The following is a 20,090-nucleotide window of genomic DNA, read 5'->3' on the forward strand; positions in this document are numbered from 1 at the left end:
GCAATGCTCCTCCCCCAAGTCCCTCCTCCCTACCTTTTATCTTAGCCTGCTTGGCACACTTTCCTCATTCCTGAAGAAGGGCTTATGCCCGAAACATCGATTCTCCTGCTCCTTGGATGCTGCCTGACCTGCTGCGCTTTTCCAGCAACACATTTTCAGCTCTTGCAATGAAAGGGCACTGGTAGATGGGCGAGAAATAAAACAAGATGAAACTTGCGAAATCCTTCAAAAGAGGCAGCCCAGACATGGTGAGCGTATCAGCCACCTTATATGCTCTATCTTCTGAATTTGGGTGAGGGCGTCTCTCTTTTAGAAGGAGCACAGCAGCAGGCTTTGCATCTGAATATAGTTTGTGCATTCGGTGAGTACATGAAATGTGAAGTGCTCTATTCCCAAGTATTCCACATCTTGTCTTGATGAGTGCAAAGTTCATACAAATGGGAGGGGATAGATGAAAAATCAATACATGCTGCAAAGAGGAAGATCCAATGTCCCTTTGTTGTACAGCTGTATTTACAATTGCTGGCACAGAATCCTACGCAGGAAAAAAATTTCAATCAATGTCAAATCAACTATTGTAACAATGAAAATATACATTTTTTATTTGAAATCACCAGCGAGCATACTAACTAACCCTAAATAAGTCAAACAGGTATAAGTCAGCACATAGCAATAGGCCATTTAAAAAAAAAATCTATATAGCAAGATAGGGTGCCAGCAAGTATTTCCCCAATAATAATAATACAACGTGCTAATTAGAGTAATCAAGTTCACCACTACCTAGTAATTACTTAATACTATCCTTCAGGTTAAAGCCACAAACACTAGGTTTTTTTTTTAAATAATTAAATCTGCTTTACGAACCAAAGTCCTAAACAAGTTGTATTCTTCCATATCATGCCACAATAAAAAAAAAAGATGGATAATCTGTACGTCCATTTTTATTCACGAGGAAAAAAAATAGAAACCAAAAATAACATGCAGAGCAAATAATGTGTTAGTTTTTCTTCTGCTAATAAACCTTCCATTGTGCTTCGATTTTACTGAAACTTTCTGTTCTCTCTAGCGCTGTTTTTTCTGATCGAGAAGCAGACAGCATAAATAGTCACTCTTGCTTGGTTGATATCCCGCTCTGCACCAATCCATTGTTCGTTTTTTCTTGCTCTCTTCCATTTTTGGGTCAAAACATGTTACAAGTTAGGTATACCAAAGTTATGAGATAGCATGCATTTGGGCCTCACAGCTAGTGGAATGTGCGGTAAGATGCACTTCAAGTTGGAGAAATGACCAAGGAGAGAAAAAAACTAGGGTGATAATATACCAATGCTATCCATAAAAACCTGGTTTTAGTAATAAAAAAAACTTGCTTTTTTGTTTTTAAATATGAATATTATAGTCTGCTTTTCAATGGTTAGGAAATTATATAGTCTGTCTCTTTGAAAGAGGATGGTGACACTACTACAATTCCATATCCTGGGCCTCATCCTCGGAGAAGTCAGACATGGAGCTCTCTGATGAACTTTCACCTGCACCCTCCTCTTGTTCCTTTAACGCCTCTTCTGTTGCGTATTTTTGGATATATTCTGTGAAAAGTGTTTGGGTTTGAAGGAGGGAGGGAAGGAATAAAAAGAGACTTGCATTTAGTATAGCAACTGCAACTTTACAAAATCTCAAATGCAATAATATACTTAAGGAAAACGCAACACAGCATGACAGCACAAAACAGCAGTGAAGTGAATGCCTAGTTAATTTGCTCATTATTGACACAGGCTCAGGATACTTTCTAATATAATGTCGTAATCTCTCCTCATTACAGTTGAGTGTCAGCGAAGACACCACTTCAAAGCTGGAAATCCTCAATCTCTGAGTACTGCAATAAAAACAAAATGTTGCAAACATATCAGTCAGCCACAAAGAGACTGAAAAGGTAACACTTTCGGTGGATCTGCCGGTAGAATGTGGGATCAGATAACACTGCTTCACTGGGTAAAATCAGCTGAACCAAAACAACATCCTAGGCCAGTCTGATTTACACACACACCCAATCCACAGTCAAGTTGCCCACAAAGGCAGGTGCAAATACAACAGTCTTCCTCAGGGAGGTTAGACTCCACCACTAGTCATGATGCTGCTCATTTAGGAGAACTCTGTGCCAGCACTGGATTCCAAATATGCCAGACTAGCACCAAATCTCTCATTCCACAACCATAAAACCTTGTATCATATTCACAGTTTTAATATAAATTTAAAGGTAACCCTTACCTTTTATTTTCTGTTTGTACTCTTCTGGTCGATGGAGGTACATTGCGGCAGCATCACCATTTAAAGGGTCAATTGGATTGGGATAGGCCAGCAGCTGAGGCAGGAACGACTCAAATATGTTGGTGAGGTCTAGTAGGAAAATACACAAGCCAAATTACTCCCTTGCGTAAGAGCAAATTTGTAGTGGGACGATCAAAAACTATCCCACAGACACTGTACAGTCTGCTCTAAAGACAACTGTTTATGTTAGGCCAAGTATGAAATGCCCTCATTACATGACAAGGAATCTGAACAAAAAGATTGATGTTTGATCAGCAGGGTATCAGATGTACATGGGTGAACATCACCATACCTGAACAGCCCTGAATTTAAACACAAATACCTAATCAGGTCTCTTTCCTTTACTGTGATTGCATACACTCTCCATTTACTTAATTGTGGACGTTCAGACATAGATTGCCAAAATTTAGGAATCTTCAACTATGCACACAGGCGCATAACTAGTTGAACTCCAAAATTTACCTTCATGCAGTTATTTGAACAGCTAGAGTCATCCTAACGATTAGTGATGTCCAAACTTCTCAGCTCAACTTGTTAAACCCAGTGATTGCACACAACTATGCAAGTGAAATTACCCAATAATGACATACCTAAAACAAAATATTTCCAAACTACCTTGCAGCCCTTGTCACTAACAACTTCATGCCTCAGCTTACTTAAATTGCTGAACCTGAAAGATGGGTAAAAGCACGTTTGTAAACCTTCAAAATCCAGAGAACACCATTTTCAAGATGTCCAAACCTCACAAAAGCTCATCCAGAATTGGCTTTGTACAAAGTGCATAAATGAAGGATTGAGATTGGGTTTCGAGGGTTAAATCAATCAAAGGAGTTCACAGAATGCACTGGTTCAGAGTTCACAGAATGCATTGGTTCAAACTTCTCATCAACTCACTTGAGGGGTAAGGTAGAATTGCAAAGAGTCCAAAAACAAATCTAGATCCCATTAAATCTGGCAAGCTATCAACAGGAGCAACATAGGGTCATCGATACTACATTACTGAGGTAAAGACTGTTTTAGATTGAAGTTTAGGGAATCTTGCACCCATACAACACATTACTTTGTTTTGCTTTCCTTTTCAATAACTTCCTTGCCATGAATGGGCATGCTTAACTCAGCTTTTGAAATCAGCTTTAAACTAACTTGGGTGATAAATGGTGAAAGTCACAATGGACGATTAAGGAACTGGGTGAAACTACTCCAGAGGCACTGTGCTCAGTACTTAAGTCGTCAGAAATGACAGCATACATAACAAACATGTTACTAGGCCCAAGGCTCATTTTCACCTCCAATTAACATGCATTGATTTTATAGAAATTGGTGTCACTTGTTTTCTTCTCTTGAAAATACTGACATCTTATTTGGTGTAGTTTCAGGAGTGTCTCAGCTATCTTACCCACCCAGCTTCTATTGGTGTGCAAGGACTGTCAGCAGGCTGTGGCATATTGCTTGCGCTCAATCTAATACTCAGATGAGTATATTGTTCAGTGTAGACTTCTAAGTGCCTTCAGGTTGAATTTAACACTCAAACGATTTCCAACTTAAACCATAACTTTTCACAAAATATAGATTACACTCAGCAGTTTCCTCAATCTAAATAGATCTATTGAGAGCAATATTTTCTCAATCTTATTCAGTTAGATTGGCATTGGGTTTTGGTCTCAGAACACTGATGGATAAGGCAATATTTGTCATGAAGCACTTTGTAACATTGCGAACAGTTAATGAATGTCCTTTTTCACAATGCTATTTGAAGCTAGATGGAATTCAAGTCTAGAATCCAACTCAAGATCGACTGAATGTTGCTCAAGAATTACATTTGAAAATTCAAACCAAGAAAAAAAATCTCAAAGTAGTTGGACTCACTTATTTCAAAAAACAACTTTTAAAAGAGATCAAAAGTTTTTGATTCTGAAGGAAACTGATTAACTAATCAAGAATATTTGTTCAGCATTGCAAAGAATTTTAAGTATCAGAAACATGACTTCAGACAGATGTGGTGAAACAAGACTTCAGCAAATTCTTGCTAAAATAAATCATGCAAACATGAGACAGGTTTCTGGGAGGAGGACAGATCGCAGAATCTCTGCAGTATGGACGCAGGCCATTCGGCCCCTCTGAAGAGCATCCCACCAAGACCCACTCCCCTTCCATACCCCTGTAACCCTACATTTACCATGGCTAACCCACCCAGCCTGTACAATCCTAGGCATTGGGGGCAACTTAGAGTAGCTATCCAGCATTTGTGCACATTTTTGGATTGTGGGAAGAAACCCATGCTGATATGGGGAGAATATGCAAACTCCAGTCATCTGAGGGTGGAATTGAACCTGGGTCCCTGGTGCTGTGAGGCAACATACTAAGAACTGAGCCACCTGTCATTGGTGAACAACTTTACTGAGATGGAAAGAATGACACTACTACCAGAGTTCAGCAGTTATGCAAATGCCTGGACTCAGTACAAATTGTTTAAATCTGATACATCAATGTACAATGAAATCAGAGGCAACTCAGAAATTATGGGACCATTTGAGCAAAATATAAATACATGGGTTAATGTCAACTACAACAGCACATAGAAAAGGAAAACAGATCAAAAATGAAATACATGAACAATAAAGCTGAATAAGACTGAGGTGTGCAATAGACTCAATGTTGAACCAATGTGAGAAGCAGTCAATAAAGTCAACTGATGTTGAAATATACAGCAAAAACTGCACCTCCATTGGGTACAAGTCAGAAGAAATCAAAAACTGTGCAGCATGCTGATCCAAACTACACTGCAGTTTTCACCAGGTTCAAGCTGCTCAGAAACACTGGAGACATTCAAACACTTTTTAAAAAAAGCAATGAAACTGATGCTTAGTATCAGATGATTTGATGATAGACAATGGTTCTTTCAACCTTCAAAGCTGGCAGCAAAGAAGTAACTTCAGAGGTGTGCAAGATAACAGTTGCATGATGAAGACATGAATTAAAACTCATCAAGGATGGCAGATTAGGAGATGTGTCAAGACAGCAACATGTGAAAGTTCATGGATACCACTGCAATCCAGGGCCAACATCTACAGTGAACAGTTGAAGCTCAAATCTTTGCTCAGAGTTTAAGCTAAAGGCTGAACTATAGGTGGGGTGGAGTGGGAACAAAGTTACTTGGATTCTTTGTACCAGGTGGCAATCACATCACTTGGGAAATTGACTTTTGATTTGGTCAATGGCAAGGGTAGGAGGGTTTGACTGCAACGGAGGCAGATGAGAGGACCTAAAGGCAAGGAACAATGTTCCCTTTAAACTATGCAGCTGCGCAGACTTCAGAAATTCTGGTAGGCCAACTAATGTGCTAAACTACTGACCTCTTATTCCAGAAGCCACAACTATGCATGGAGCGTGAAGGTCCACACAGAGGCAGTAATCATAAGGGAGAAGTAGGAGTGTTAGCTTCTGGAAATGCCCTACAGGTTTAATGTTCTCTCAACATGTTCAGATTAGAGCAGGGGCTGCAGGACAGCTGAACAACCAACTGTGGCATAGAGGTGCAGGAAACCACAGTGGGAGGAGCACCAAAGAATTGAGTAACAGTAGTAGGTGACAGTATAGTGAGGGGTTTTGACACCATTCTGTGCAAAGAGAGTATTTAAATGGCTGAGTTGGCAGCCTGGTACCAGGACCAAGGACAACTGCTCAAGGCTAGACAGGAACTTGCAGTAGTAATGGAGGATCCAGTGGTTGCGATGCATGTAAGTACCAAAATAAAGAACAAGGGAAGAAGTTCTGCACACAATATGAGGAGCGAGACATGAAATTAAAAAGCAGAACCTTAAAGTTTATAACTGCAGGATTATCACCCAAGCTTTATGCAAATTGGCATTACATAAATTAGAGAAATGAAGATATGGCTCAAAGACCGACATTAAAGAAGCAAGCCACTTGTACAAGTCTAAAGTCATAGAGATATACAGCACAGAAACCGGCCCTTCGGTCCAACTCGGCCATGCCGACCAAACATCCTGAATTAATCTAGTCCCATTTGCCAGCACTTGGCTCATATCCTTTTAAACCCTTCCTACTCATATACCCATCCATATGCCTTTTCAATGCTGTAATTGAACCAGCCGCTACCACTTCCTCAGACAGCTCATTCCATACATACACTACCTTTTGCATGAAAACAGTGCCCCTTAGGTCCCTTTTAAATCTTTCCCCTCACCCTAAACCTATGCCCTGTCATTCTGGACTCCTCCACCCAAGGTATAAGACCTTGTCTATTTACCCTATGCATGCCCCTCATGATTTTATAAACTCCTGTAAGGTCACTCCTCAGCCAGGGGAAAAAGCCCAGCCTATTCAGCCTCTCCCTATAATTCAAACTTACTGAAGAAAGCAGGTCTAAACTTGACTTGTGCTGGGGTCAGTATTCTTGTGAACTGCACAACAAGCAAAGTAAAGAGGGATTTACCAAAACAGAATAGGGAGAAAAGATTCAAATATGGAAAGATGTGTTATATCAAACAGACAAAGTGGTACAGGAGAAAGAAAACACAGGAATACACCAATCAAGATTAGATGCGACAAATGTAACTGGAAAAAACTAAAAGTTCTGTCCCTGAATGAATGCAGTATGCACCAGGTAAATGAATTGACAGAGCACACTGAAGTGAATCAATATGACCTGGTAGACATTACAGTGCCATGGGCTCAGGAAAATACGAATTGGGTTGTGTGTGTGTGTGTGTGTGTGTGTGTGTGTGTGTGTGTGTGTGTGTGTGCGCGTGTTGTGTTTTTGTGTGCCCGCATGCATGCATGCGTGGGGAGGGGGTTGACATTCAATAAAAATAGGAAGCTACATAAAGGTAAAGGGATAGCTCTGTAAATTTACTTGGCAGAGATGACTTTGGTTCAGGAAATCAGAATGTGGGACTTCTTTAGGTTTCGGTGAGAAATAGTAGAGGGTTGTTAGAGAGCATAGTCTACGGGGGGGGGGGCGAACATCAACAATAATGAAAGACAAAATATACAACAGGAAATAGTGAGAGATAATGGGAAGAAAATAATCATGGATGACTTTAATCCACATATAAACAGGACAAAAGATAGCCTGGATGAGTTTTTAGAATATTTTAAAAATTGTTTCTTAAAGCAGCACATGTTTGAACCGATCAGACAGCAGAACATATTTAGGTTTGTAGTTGCATATGATCTCAGACTTCAAGAATTCCTTGGTAGCAGTGACCACAACTATAGTGAATTTTGCATCCAGCTTGAGAGAGAGAAGACTGGGGCTAAGACTAGCATTTTAAACAAATACGGGCAACTATTTGGACATGAAAGCTGAACAGATCTGAGGTGAATTGGCAAACTACAGGATAATCGAGACAGTGCACAGACATTCAAGGGATTTTTAGAATGCTAAGTATATTCCTATTGTAAAGTACAATTCCAAAAGGAACAACCACATCCATAGTTAAATAAAGCAGTTAGGAAAAGCAGAAAATTTAAAGAGAAAGCATATTACTGCACAAAGATGAGACGCCAATAAGAGCTGTAAATCTGGAGATCAAATGGGAATGGGGAACCTGGTGAACTTACAATCACAAGTTAAGTGGAACTAACCAAACTGATAAAGCTGTAGGCTGAAAAATCTCTCAAGAACCAGATGGACCTCATTCTAGGGTTTTAAAAGAAGTTACTCATGAGGTAACAGATACAAGGAGGTCAAGTATCCAGTTTTTCCTATTATCAGGTAAAGGTTCCAACAGACTAGAAAGTAGCAAATATGACTGCGCTATTCAAGGGAGGCCAGTCAGCCCTATATTTATACTAGGAAAGGAATGATTCAGTCCAAGAAATTATGGCTGCCCACATAGAAAAACTCAACATAACTGGGAACAGTCAGAATGGGTTTGGCAAAGGAAAATAATGTTTAGCCATTTTATTGGAGTTCGCTGAAGGACGCAAATCTGCAGTCAAGTTTGCAGATGACGAAAAAAAAAGGTGGAAAGGCAAGTTGTGAGAGGGATATAAAGAATTTATAGATAAATATTGAAAGTGCTGTTACTCAGGATAAAAGGGAAGCCTGTGGACACATCACACTTGGATTTTCCCAAGTAATTTGATAAGATGCCACATCAAAGGCTACTGCAAAAAATAAAAGCTCTGGTATTGGGGTAACATTAATATGATAGAAGATTGGCTGGTTACCAGAAATAGAGTATACAAACTGTCTTTTTCCGATTTCTTGGATGTGACAAGTGGAGTCCTGCAATGATTGGTACTGGGACCTCAGCGTTTTACAATTTATATCCGCCAAATTTGATGAGAAATCAAAGGCATGGCAGTTAAATCCACATTCGACACGAAGATAGGTAGGAAAGAATATTAAGACAAGTTACAGATGGATATAAATAGGCTAAGTGAGTGGGCAAAAATCTGGCAGACGGAGGTATGGGCAACGTGAAGATGTTTGATTTTGATAAGAATAAAATAAACAGAATCAGTTAAATAGAACAGAGTGGAATAGAAATTCTATTCTATTCAAATAATATTCTGCATTTTTTTATTCTTATCAAGGTGGAGAATAAATGCAGAATTCTGAGCTGCAGAAGGATTTAGATGCTCTGATGAATCACAAAAAATTAATATACAGGTACAGCATATATTAAAATGGCTAATGGGATGCTATATTTTATTACAAAATTATTTGAGCCTAAAAGGAAGGATAATATGTTCCAGTTAAAGACAGCACCGGTGAGACCTCATCTCTAATACAGCATGTGCAACTTTGGTTTCCTTATTTAAGGCTGGGTGTAAACACATTGGAGGCTGTTCAATAGAGGTTTACTAAGTTAATAACTGGAATAAGTGGATTATCTTAGAAGCATTGGCTGGACATGGATTTGTTTTCACAGGAGCTGGAAGAGTGAGGGCGATATGATTGAAGTGCATAAGTTCCTAAATGGTCTTCATAAACTGCACATGCAAAGGGTGTCTCCAGAAATAGAAGACATAGCATTAAAATTATGGGTCACCATTTTAGGATAGGTTATTTTTCAGGTTGGCAATCTGCAACCAGTGGGGTTCCACATGGATCAGTACTGGCATTGCAACTGCTTAAAATACATTGCTTCCTTTCTTGAAATCATTAAATCTGCAGCCAAATTTACAATGATGAAAAAAAAGGTGGAAAGGCAAGTTGAGAGAGGGATACAACAGTTTATAGATAAATACTGATAGGTTAAATAAATGGATAAAAAATTGGCAAATGGAGTTTAACGTGTTAAATTATGAAGTTGCTCATTTTGGAAAGTGGAACAAAAGAACATAATTTAAATGGAGAAATACTGCAGAAAGCTGCAATCCAAAGGGACTTGGGATACTTACTGACAAAACACAAAGCTAGCACACAGGTGCAGCAATTAATCAGGATGGCGAATGGAAAGCTGGCCCTATTTCAAAGGTGTAGGAGTATGAGTGTGGGGCAATCTTCTGCAACTATGTAAGGTGCTGGTGATAATACATCTGGAGTACTGAGAGCAGTTTTAGTCCCTTTAAGGTACCATTTAATTGGAGGCAGATCAGAGAAGGTTCACTAGGATGATCCAAAGTGTAGAAGAACTGTTTTATAAGCAAAGACTAAATAAACTGGGCTGCTACCCACCTGAGTTTAGAACAGAGGCGATTTCACTGAAACATACAGGATTGTTAAGAGATTGACAGGGAAAATGCTGAGATGGTGGTTCCACTTTTAGAGTGTCCAGGACCAAAGGCAATTGCCTCAGAATTAAATGATGGCAATTTAAGACATGGGCTAGGAGAAATTTGTTTTGAGGGTTGAGTGTTTTTGGAACTTCTTACCACAAAGGTCTGCAGGCAGAGTCCTTGTGTATATTTAAGGCTGAGCTAGATAAACTCAAATCAGGAGGAGAATCAATGGCTATGGGCAAAACACCAGAAGGCTGACGCGAGGAATGTCAAATCAGCCATGATTCGAGAGAATGGCAGGGCAGGCTGGAGGGGTCAAATGGCCTACTCCTTTTCCAATTCCTCATGATCTTATTGCCAGAGACAAGGAGAAATGTTTCCAAAATAGAGGAAGACGAAGCAATGATCTCATTCGACGTAACAGCACTGTTCACCTCCATCAACATCGACCTCGCAAAGGAAACACTCGCCACACTTTTAGAACAGACCATCACACACACCCCAACCACCATCAATCACATTACCAACGAAAACATCATGAAGCTAGTGGACCTGTGCCTCACCACCCACTTCACTTTCAACAACATAGTCTACAAACAAACCAACGGCACACCCATGGGATCTCCGCTATCAGGATTCATAGCAGAAGGGGTAATGCAAAGACTAGAACAAACAGCCCTACCAATCATCAAACCAAAAATCTGGGTTCGCTACGTAGAAGACACCTTTGTCATCACAAAGCGAAACAAGATAGAAGAGACATTTAACATCAACAGGCATAAAGTTCACCAAGGAGGAAGAAACTGACAACAAACTTGCATTTCTGGACGTCACAGTAGAAAGAAAGGACAAGGGAGAATTACAAACCTGCGTATACAGAAAACCGACAAACACCTGACCAAATACTCAACTAACCAGCAACCATCCCAACACACACACAAACAAAGCTGTATCAGAACACTATTACAATGAGCCACCACACACTGCAGCACAGACGAACTTCGAAAAACAGAGGAGAACCACCTATACGACGTATTCAAGAAGAACGGATAGCCAGACTACTGAGACCCCTTGGAATCCTTGTAGCACACAAACCCACCAACACACTCAAACAAAAACTAAAACTTAAAAGACCCAGTACAACCCATGGACAAAACCATCATCTATAAAATTCCATGCAAGGACTGCCAAAAACACTACGTAGGACAAACAGGAAGAAAGTTAGCCACCAGGATACATGAACACCAGCTAGCCACAAAAAGACACGACCCCCTCCCCCTCGTAGCCCAAAACACAGATGAAAAAAAACCCACCATTTCGACTGGGACAACACATGTATCCTGGGACAGGCTAAGCAAAGACATGCCAGAGAATTCCAAGAGGCCTGGCACTCCAACCACAACGCCATAAACAAGCACATAGATCTACTTGCCATCTACCAACCCTTCAGAAAATGAACAGGAAATGACATCACCACAAACCCCAGGAACCCCATCCAGGAGAAAGATATAAATAGAAAGCAGGTGACAACAGCTTCACTTCACTTGGAGGTCGCCACTGATGTTACCTAGCCAGGTAATGAAACATCTGGATATCAAACCTACAGCTCAGTGAGCAAACCTACACCCTAAACCTCAACCTGAGCTACAAACCTTCACAAACCTTGCGTTTCCTCTCTGAAGGCTGTACAACTTTGGAACACAATGCCTCAGAAAGTAGTGCAAATGGGGTCGTTGAATTTTTTTTCAAACACAGGTGGACAGATTTTTATTATGCAGGGAAACTTGAAGTCATCGGGATAGATGGAAATTTTGAAACAATCCAATCTGCCATGATCTTACTGGCTGGTGGAGCAGGCTCAAGAAGATGAAGGAGCAAGTGACGACTGCAGGTGTTGGAGATCAGAGTCGAGAGCATAGTGCTGGAAAAGCACAGCCGGTCAGGCAGCATTCAAGGAGCAGGCGAATCAACGTTTCAGGGCTGAAGAAGGGCTTATACCCTAAATGTCGATTCTGCTGCCCCTCCGGTGCGGTCTGACAGTCTGTACTTTTTCAGCTCAGTCTCAATTCAAGAGCTGAAGGGACTAAGTCTACTCCTAATTTGTATATTCATAGAACCACACAAGGAGTGCAGAGAGATGCAAATGTAATTACTCACTTCTATTCTTGTGTGGGAGAGATGGAAGGAAATCATACCAATACCATATGGAGTGCTGAGTGTTAACTTGGTTAAGACACATTATTGGGCTAGGATAAAGGAATCATTATGCACCTGTGAAACCCAAGCTTTAGCTAGGTGTCTTGGGGCTGAGGTAGACAGTCAGGAGGGAGACGAAAATACTTGCTTTGCTACAGCATCTTTCCATCTCAGAAGTCAAAGTGTTTGACAGCCACTGAAGTACTTTTAAAAATCAAGAAAGGCAAAAGTGATTATTACATAGCAAAGTTTCAAACAACAATGTGACAACAACTTGTCCAAGTGATGAAAGAAGAATAATACATATTATTGGAAATGGAGAATTCTACTGCTCTTCAAAATAAAGCCATTAAATCTTTTGAATTGTCCTGAAAGCAGACCTGGCCATAGGATGAAGTCAACACTGCATCAGTAGTCAACCTGGATTTTGCAAACAAGTTCCCAAAGTGATTTGAACCCACAATCAGACCTGACCATAATAACAAGTAGCAAATAATGAGAAAGGAAATTAGTGCATCTCATCTTGCAAGGTGTGAAATACTTTCATGAATTTAAGTTAGAGCGTACCACAATGCAACAACTTCAATTTTCTGGATTCTGGCACAGTTTGAAAGGAGGTAGACACAAATCAAATAGTAATATTTTAAGAAGAATTGAAAAAACGTGTGATGGGGTAAAAAGTGTTACAGGATTATACAGAATGAGTAGGAGTGGGAGAAACTGGATCATACAACTAAGAGCCAGAACAGTAACAAGGGGACAAATGGTCACCTCGTTGGCTACATTAATCGATTGTGCGAAATAAGGCATTTCTCAGATCTAAAAACACCTGAGTAGACTCATTCATTTTTGTATTAATTGTTTGACATCACCAGTAAGATTGCAACTAGTCAAACATAATACTTGAGTCAATTGGCTTTTTTTGAAAAAACAACTTCAGAGTTGCACAAGCTGTTTATTGCTTTTCAACCTCTTTTGAACATAATAGTTCAAAAATACAAACATCACAGCCATTTAAACCTGTGAAATGGCAATTAAAAGATCTCCAAAGCAGTCAACCAACCAGGTGGCAAACTCTGGATATGCAAGTATTAGGTTGGAGCTCTTCTCCCTGGGGCTGAAGAGTGACTTTACAGAGGTTTACAAAATCATGAGGGGCACAGACAGCCAAGCTCTTTTGCCCAGGGTAGGCGAGTCCAAAACTAGAAGGCGCAGGTTTAAACTGAGATAGAAGATTTAAAAAGGTACCTAAGGGGAAACCTTTGCATGCAAAGGGTGTGTGTATGTAATGAGCTGCAAGAGGAAGCGGTGGAGGCTGGTACAATTACAACATGTAAAAGGCATCTGGATGGGTACATGAATAGGAAGGGTTTAGAGGGATATGGACCAAATGCTGGCAAATGGGACAAAATTTGAATAAGTAGGACCAAAGGGTCTGTTTCTGTGCTCTACAATTATGACTCAATCAGCAGAAATTTTCTCTTCAGGTTAAAGCAAATTAGCTGTTGGCAAGACTTGTCGAAGTATGATAAATATTTAACTACACTGCTGCATATTAACTATCTGAACTTGCAAATCAAAATTTGTAAGAGGAAAGGTATAAATATCATACAAGTTAGATATTGCTTTGCAGCAAATAGTGAGACAGCAATTTTCCATTAGCAATCTATGAGCAGACCAGTTTTGGCAGAAGCGACTCTCCACTTCAGTTAATTTACTGCACAGCACACAAAGATGCCTCTTGAAATCGAACAGCATTAAGCAGAAGCTTGATTAAAATACGTTTCAGACGAAAGTGAGTACTTGCTGGAGATTAGAGTCGAGAATGTGGTGCTGGAAAAGTACAACAGGTCAGGCAGCATGAGAGGAAGGGCTTTTGTCTGAAACAAGGATTTTCCTGCTCCTCGGATGCTGCCTGACCTGCTGTGCTTTTCCAGCACCACACTTGACTAAAATCAATTTCAGCCAAATTAATTCAGAAAATTATTTTACGCCATTCTGGATTGTATAACACTAAAGTTTGAGATCTAGCAAATGCAGAAACAAACATTTTAAAGATAATGTAGATTAAAGATGAAATGATTTCAGTTAATAACTATTGTCATTTGACAGAGTACCCCTACAGTGAGAATTCTGAAAGCCTTTGGCAGGCCCATGCACACCATTTAGCAACACAGTAGGAGGTGCACAAGAAGCTTTTCTTTCTGACTGCAGCAGTTTTATTCCACAGGTGGCATCTCTTAAAACTGCATCAACCTTCTATGGCATATTTGTCTATATTTATCCTATGTTTTCAAATGCTTTCAAAACCAGCTGCCTAGATACACTGGCTCCTTTCTCCCAGAAATGAAGACTATTTTGATGGTTGCTTATTCTAAATAGCTTCTGCAATTTAGAGTCTCAATCTCACTTTCCTGCAAGCAGCTTGATGCAGGTTATACAGAATCACTTCATAGCTACATGATCACATCTTCTCAGCATTTTACAAATCTTGATTGTGCTCTGTTCTCACTTCTCCAAAGATTATTTTTTCATCTGACTGATCAAGGTCAAACCCGACAATATTCATTCCTCATCTGAAACTACACAACTGCATTTTTTTTTAAAACCCGAAAGCATAACGTTTTAAAAAAATGCCTTTCCAATGAATTAGGGTAATTTCTTTTGCCTACTACTCCTCATCAAATGCCCATGAAATACATCCCAGCATCTCAACTTTAAACAGGCTCACAACGGTAAGATATTTTAAGAAACAATAAATGACTGAATCCAAAACACTTGGCTTTGCAATTAACTCTCACTTATTAACATTTCATTACCAACTTGTGCAACCATCCAGTTGTAGTTCACATACCCCTCTATTCCATCTTGGAATAGACAAGAATGTGAAAGAGATTAATTCACTTCTGCTCTGCACAGTTCTGTACAATATCTAGGCTAAGGCTGACAAGGGGAGAGTAACATTCACATTACTCAAGTGCCAATGACCATCACCAACAAGAGATTTTAACCATCAGCCCATGATATTCAATGGCATTCCCAATGCTGAATCCCCCATTATCAACATTCTGGAAGTTACCATTGGCCAGAACCTGAACTGATGTAGCCATATAAATACTGTAGAACACAAGAGCAGGTCAGAAGCTACAAATCCTGCATGGAGAAGTTCTTTTCCCAACTACCATTTACAAGGCACAAATCAAGAATGTAATACTCCTCACTTTCCTCAACAGATGCAGTTCCAACAACAATTAAAAGGCTTAACATGATGAAGGACAAAGCATTTACTCCCTTCATCATGGATGCACAGTTGCATTGATACACTGCAAGGAGTTACCAAGGGTTCTTAGATTACACCTTTCCAACTTATGACATGACCATTTGAAGAACAAGGGCATCAGATACATGGAAGCAATGCCATTCAAAGCCCCCTCTAAACAACACACCATCCTGACTTAGAAATATATCACCACTCCCTCACTGTTGGGTAAAAATCCTGGAACTCCAGTCCTAATAGCATTGTGGGTGTACCTGCACCAAGCAGACTGAAGCACTTCAAGAAGCAAGTTCACCACCACCTTGCAGGACAATTAGGGATGGGCATTAAATGCTGGCCCAGCCTGTGAAGCACATAATCCATGAAATGAGTAAATAAATGGTACAAAACCAAAAACTATTAAGTTAATGCTTCAATTTTGGCTTCTATCATTTTGCTAAGCCTATCATAGATTGTGGTTTATTAGGCTTGGGAAAAGCACAAGAGCAGGATCAGTTACAGAGACAGAAATATATTTAAAATATACTCACTTTGCTCCCATCTCAACAGTCAAGACAGGAACCCTAGCTCCAACTAATGCAGGATTACAGCTGATATCCAATTTAAATAAAGATGCATTTAAAATTCCTATTTGTTTTTACTACTCACCATAAAGAGCTGTCCACGTCTGGTTAATTACATCTAGACATACTGTTCCTGATCTAGAAATAAAAGTGAAAGAAAGATGCCTGAAACAAGTTTGACAAATAAAATCTTGTAACCCACAACCTTTCAAGGACCATATCAAGAACCAGATTCAGCAACATTTGAAATAGGCTGACTTCTGTGCAAGAACATTTTCCCTAACTGATATCAAAAATCTAAAATATATTTGTTGTAACTTGCAGTGCTGGATTTTAGTTAAATGGTCCACGACAATGGAAGAAATAAAAAGAGTAAAGTTACTGTGGTGATAAAGGAATACAGTTTTCAGGAGGATGATTTAATTTGGCATGGAAGAACATTTGCATCAGATAGAGACAACTTCATCTTAGCAACAGGATCTCTCCACTTTATCGGAGTAAAAGGCGGAGGAGGAAAAAGCAAATAAAAATTAAGTCCAAATTCGATGGCAATGATTGTTAGATTTCTAAAATGAATACTGCAAAGGTATTTTGTCAAAACTAAAAGAAATTGAGAGGGGTGAGTGGTTAACCAGAAGTCACCTTGAAGTAAAATCAGACCATCTATTGTCCAGGGGAAGCAATGCACTTTTTTTTAATATTTCACTGCATCCTAAGTTTAGGTTCAGCTGGTTCAGTTTGGGATGCAGAATGATGCCAACAGCGTAAATTCAATTTCCACACTGGCTGAGGTGATTATGAAGGACTCTCTCCAACTTCTCCCCCTCTCTTGAGGCATGGTGACCCTCCGATTAAACCACCACCAGTTGTCTCTATTGATACAGCAGTTCTCCAATCTGTGACTTCACTTTTACTTTTTACATTGTAAATTGCACTGTTTAACTGCAGCCAACTGCTGATCAGTACATTCAATCTATGCGAAATAAGGCAACTTATCAATTCACATCTGGACTTGTTTTAATCAAGATGTTTTCACTCTACAATGGCATGCCCCAAGTGAGAAAATATGAATCTCTCGTTTAGATCTTAGAGATGGATAACTGATGTACCTCTGGGTCATGCTATCATACATACAGACATAAGGCAATATATCTCTATTCCCAGAAAAGAAGCCGGCTTGAAGGAGTGACTAATGGCAATGAACTGGAAGTAACATTGAACAGAATAAACTCAATAGAAGAAAAACTGAATAATTCACCCCATCCTCAGTTGCATTACTTTGTAATTTTGGTGGTAAGTACTTAACTAATAGATTCAGAACACTAAACAAACCACATTTGTAGGGAAGCAGCAAAAAGGGAGAGAAAATATTTATGGGTGTGGTCTACAGGCCTCCAAATAGCAGTGATAAAGTAAGGGATGGCATTAACAGGAGATTAGGAAAATAAGCAACAACCATGCTATAGTTATCATGAATGACATCTACATAGACTAGGTTAACCACATTAGCAGTTAGACAGTGGTGGATGAATTCCCTGAGTGTGAACAGCATATTTTTAGACCAGAACATTGAAGAACCATTTAGGGAACTGAATATCCATTTGGTTTTGTGTAATTAGAAGTTTTTTTTTAAAAAAATCTTGTTCAGAGAGATCCTTTAGAAAACAAAAGGTGACCACAATAAATTGCTAGAATTCTTTATTTGGATTTGAAAGAAAAGTAACCCAATCTGAAACTAGAGTCCGAGACCTAAATAAAGGAAACTATGAGATTAGAGGTGACAGACTGGGTAACTCCATTAATAAACAATGGCTAATACTGAAGGAACAAAAAATTGGAACAGTAATATATTCCTTTTGGGCAAAAGAACAAATAGAAAAAGTAACCCAACCATGAATAACAAAATAAATCAAGGGTAGTATTGGATCCAAAGGAGTCATACGAAATTGTTATACAAAATAGCAAGCCTACTGCAGTCAGATTGTAGACAGTTTAGAATTCTACTGAGATACAAGGGCTCCAAAACAAAGGGTCAGTCTCAGTACAAGGCAGGCCATTTTGGACTGAGACAAGCAGAAATTCCTTCACTCAAAGTTGTGAATCTGTAGAATTTTCTACCACAACAAGTCTGTGGAGGCCAAGTTATTGCGTATGCCTAAGAAAGAAATAGATTGACTTCAAGAGGCTACATGTATCAAGGAAGTAAGGGGAGATTGCCAAAGCATGGCATTGAGATAGCAAATCCAACACAAACATATTGAACGGTCGAACAGACTTGATGGGTCAAATAGTCTGCTCCTTACTTAGTTTGCATTTTGAATTAAACTTGTTATTTTAAGCTTCTAAACTTGAGAAATAAAATAGTCCTCCCTTCTTTCCAATATACTTTCTAGATTCCTCTTGCCTAAATATATTTTTTCCAAAGGCAGCATCACCATGGCAGTGCATGGCTCCGGGGATATCACAGTCTTGTAATTTCACTCAGCACTCACAACTAGTTTATGCGGAATTGAGCTTATTTTAGCTAACATGACTGATAAGTAGTAACTTGATGTGCATTTAGATTACAGACAGTGTAGACACTGGGACTGTAACATCCTCTAAACACACCCTCGAATAATATCTTGAGATGGAAGTCATTGCCAACTCAATCACCAGATTTGTTCTCTCCTAATACTAAAACATTCTCTTACATGCTGCATAGAAAAAAAAATTACTTACGCTTCATCAATGTTCGGATGGAAAATTTTATTCATAAACCCTGTAAACAAACAAACAAATGGTCACCAACACAAACAGAAAATAAGTGGCAACATTTGAAAGAAGTGAGGATAGAAACAATTTCTGCTGTTCAAGAATGGGGTGAGACAAACTTAATCATCTTAAAACTTGGCAAAAAGGTCTCCAACTAGCATATGGCAAATCTGCAGCACCACTCGAAGTGGTTCACAGTACAGTTGCAAAACACCAAGGAATGAGAAATCATGCTAATATACTGGTCTGAATTAAGTTTTGTCTCGCTTTTGTAGCTATGGTATTAGTTTCAAAGTCACAGTTATATATGGTATCTTTGTACAACAGAGTTACCATGATTGATTCGATCTAATGATTATTGACATACAGCATCCCATCCATCAGCATTCTTCATTTTAAGGTTACCAACTAAAAGACAAATCTCGATCATATACTTGATTGTGCAAACATCTCTTGCCCTAAAATCCTTTTTTTAAAAATGGCTAATAAAACTTTCTACAGCATAGACCGACGCATGAAATTTAGCTCAAATGTTCAATCCAGCAATGTTTAAACTGAAAATCAGAGTGGTTTAAGCAAATTAGTTATGCTTCAAATGCTGAGCTATAAGACAGACAAGGAAAAGTTTTTTTCACCAACCAAATACCCGAACATGATTGCAGAGGCTTTTGCCAGCTTTCAAACCTTAGAAAAGAGGAAAGGTAACATCAGCATGGCAAACACTAGATTTTCATACTACATGATGACTGTGGCACTCTTAGGAATTCTCCTGTCTCCACTCCAGCCTCGATGCTGGAGGGCAAGAACAATCTCATTACCCAAGTTAATGCAATTTTCAAAATCATTTCTTGCCCTATCTTTTAAGATTGGTTCATGACTGGTATTTGAATAGAAATTCTGATGAAATAGTTCAGCTAACCAACAGTAGGTTATTTCCTATGGGGGAACACTACTATATAGCCTGATCACATCCTTAACTGGCACAATGGGAATTTCCCTTTCTAGGTGTGAAGTGAGCAGAAAAAAGCAGAAACCCAAATCTTGGTGACTAGCATCCAAAATGATGCTTGGGGTGCGATCAGCAAACACAACAGAATTACAGAACAAGTTCAAAATCTTGACAATTACACAGTTCACTTCTATAATCAGGTCTATAAAACCTACATTTATATAGCACATTATCAGGTGTTTCAGGGAGGCAGATTTGAGAACGAGTGTATGCACAACAAGTTCCCATTAATGATGGATGAACTGTCAGCATATAGTCCTCCAAGCTCTAC

At 39.3% G+C, this 20,090-nt stretch overlaps 1 protein-coding gene across 4 annotated transcripts in view; it reads right to left on the bottom strand.

Moving 5' to 3' along the window:
• Positions 1–575: 575 nt before the first annotated feature.
• Positions 576–20,090, bottom strand: part of ube2h (ubiquitin-conjugating enzyme E2H (UBC8 homolog, yeast)) — a 117,941-nt gene continuing 98,426 nt past the window's right edge. For all 4 annotated transcript variants that reach the window (XM_087999421.1, XM_087999422.1, XM_087999423.1 and 1 more), the window contains 4 exons: positions 18,778–18,817; positions 16,142–16,194; positions 2,263–2,391; positions 576–1,583 (listed from right to left, as the gene is read on the bottom strand). In XM_087999421.1, the coding sequence (XP_087855547.1) occupies positions 1,459–1,583; positions 2,263–2,391; positions 16,142–16,194; positions 18,778–18,817 (347 nt within the window). In that variant the 3' untranslated portion in view covers positions 576–1,458. The remainder of the gene's footprint in view (positions 1,584–2,262; positions 2,392–16,141; positions 16,195–18,777; positions 18,818–20,090) is intronic.

The sequence above is a fragment of the Chiloscyllium plagiosum genome, unplaced genomic scaffold (assembly GCF_037043375.1).
Source record: "Chiloscyllium plagiosum isolate Xiang-an unplaced genomic scaffold, Cpla_swu_hap1 HiC_scaffold_23, whole genome shotgun sequence".
NCBI classification, from domain to species: domain Eukaryota; kingdom Metazoa; phylum Chordata; class Chondrichthyes; order Orectolobiformes; family Hemiscylliidae; genus Chiloscyllium; species Chiloscyllium plagiosum.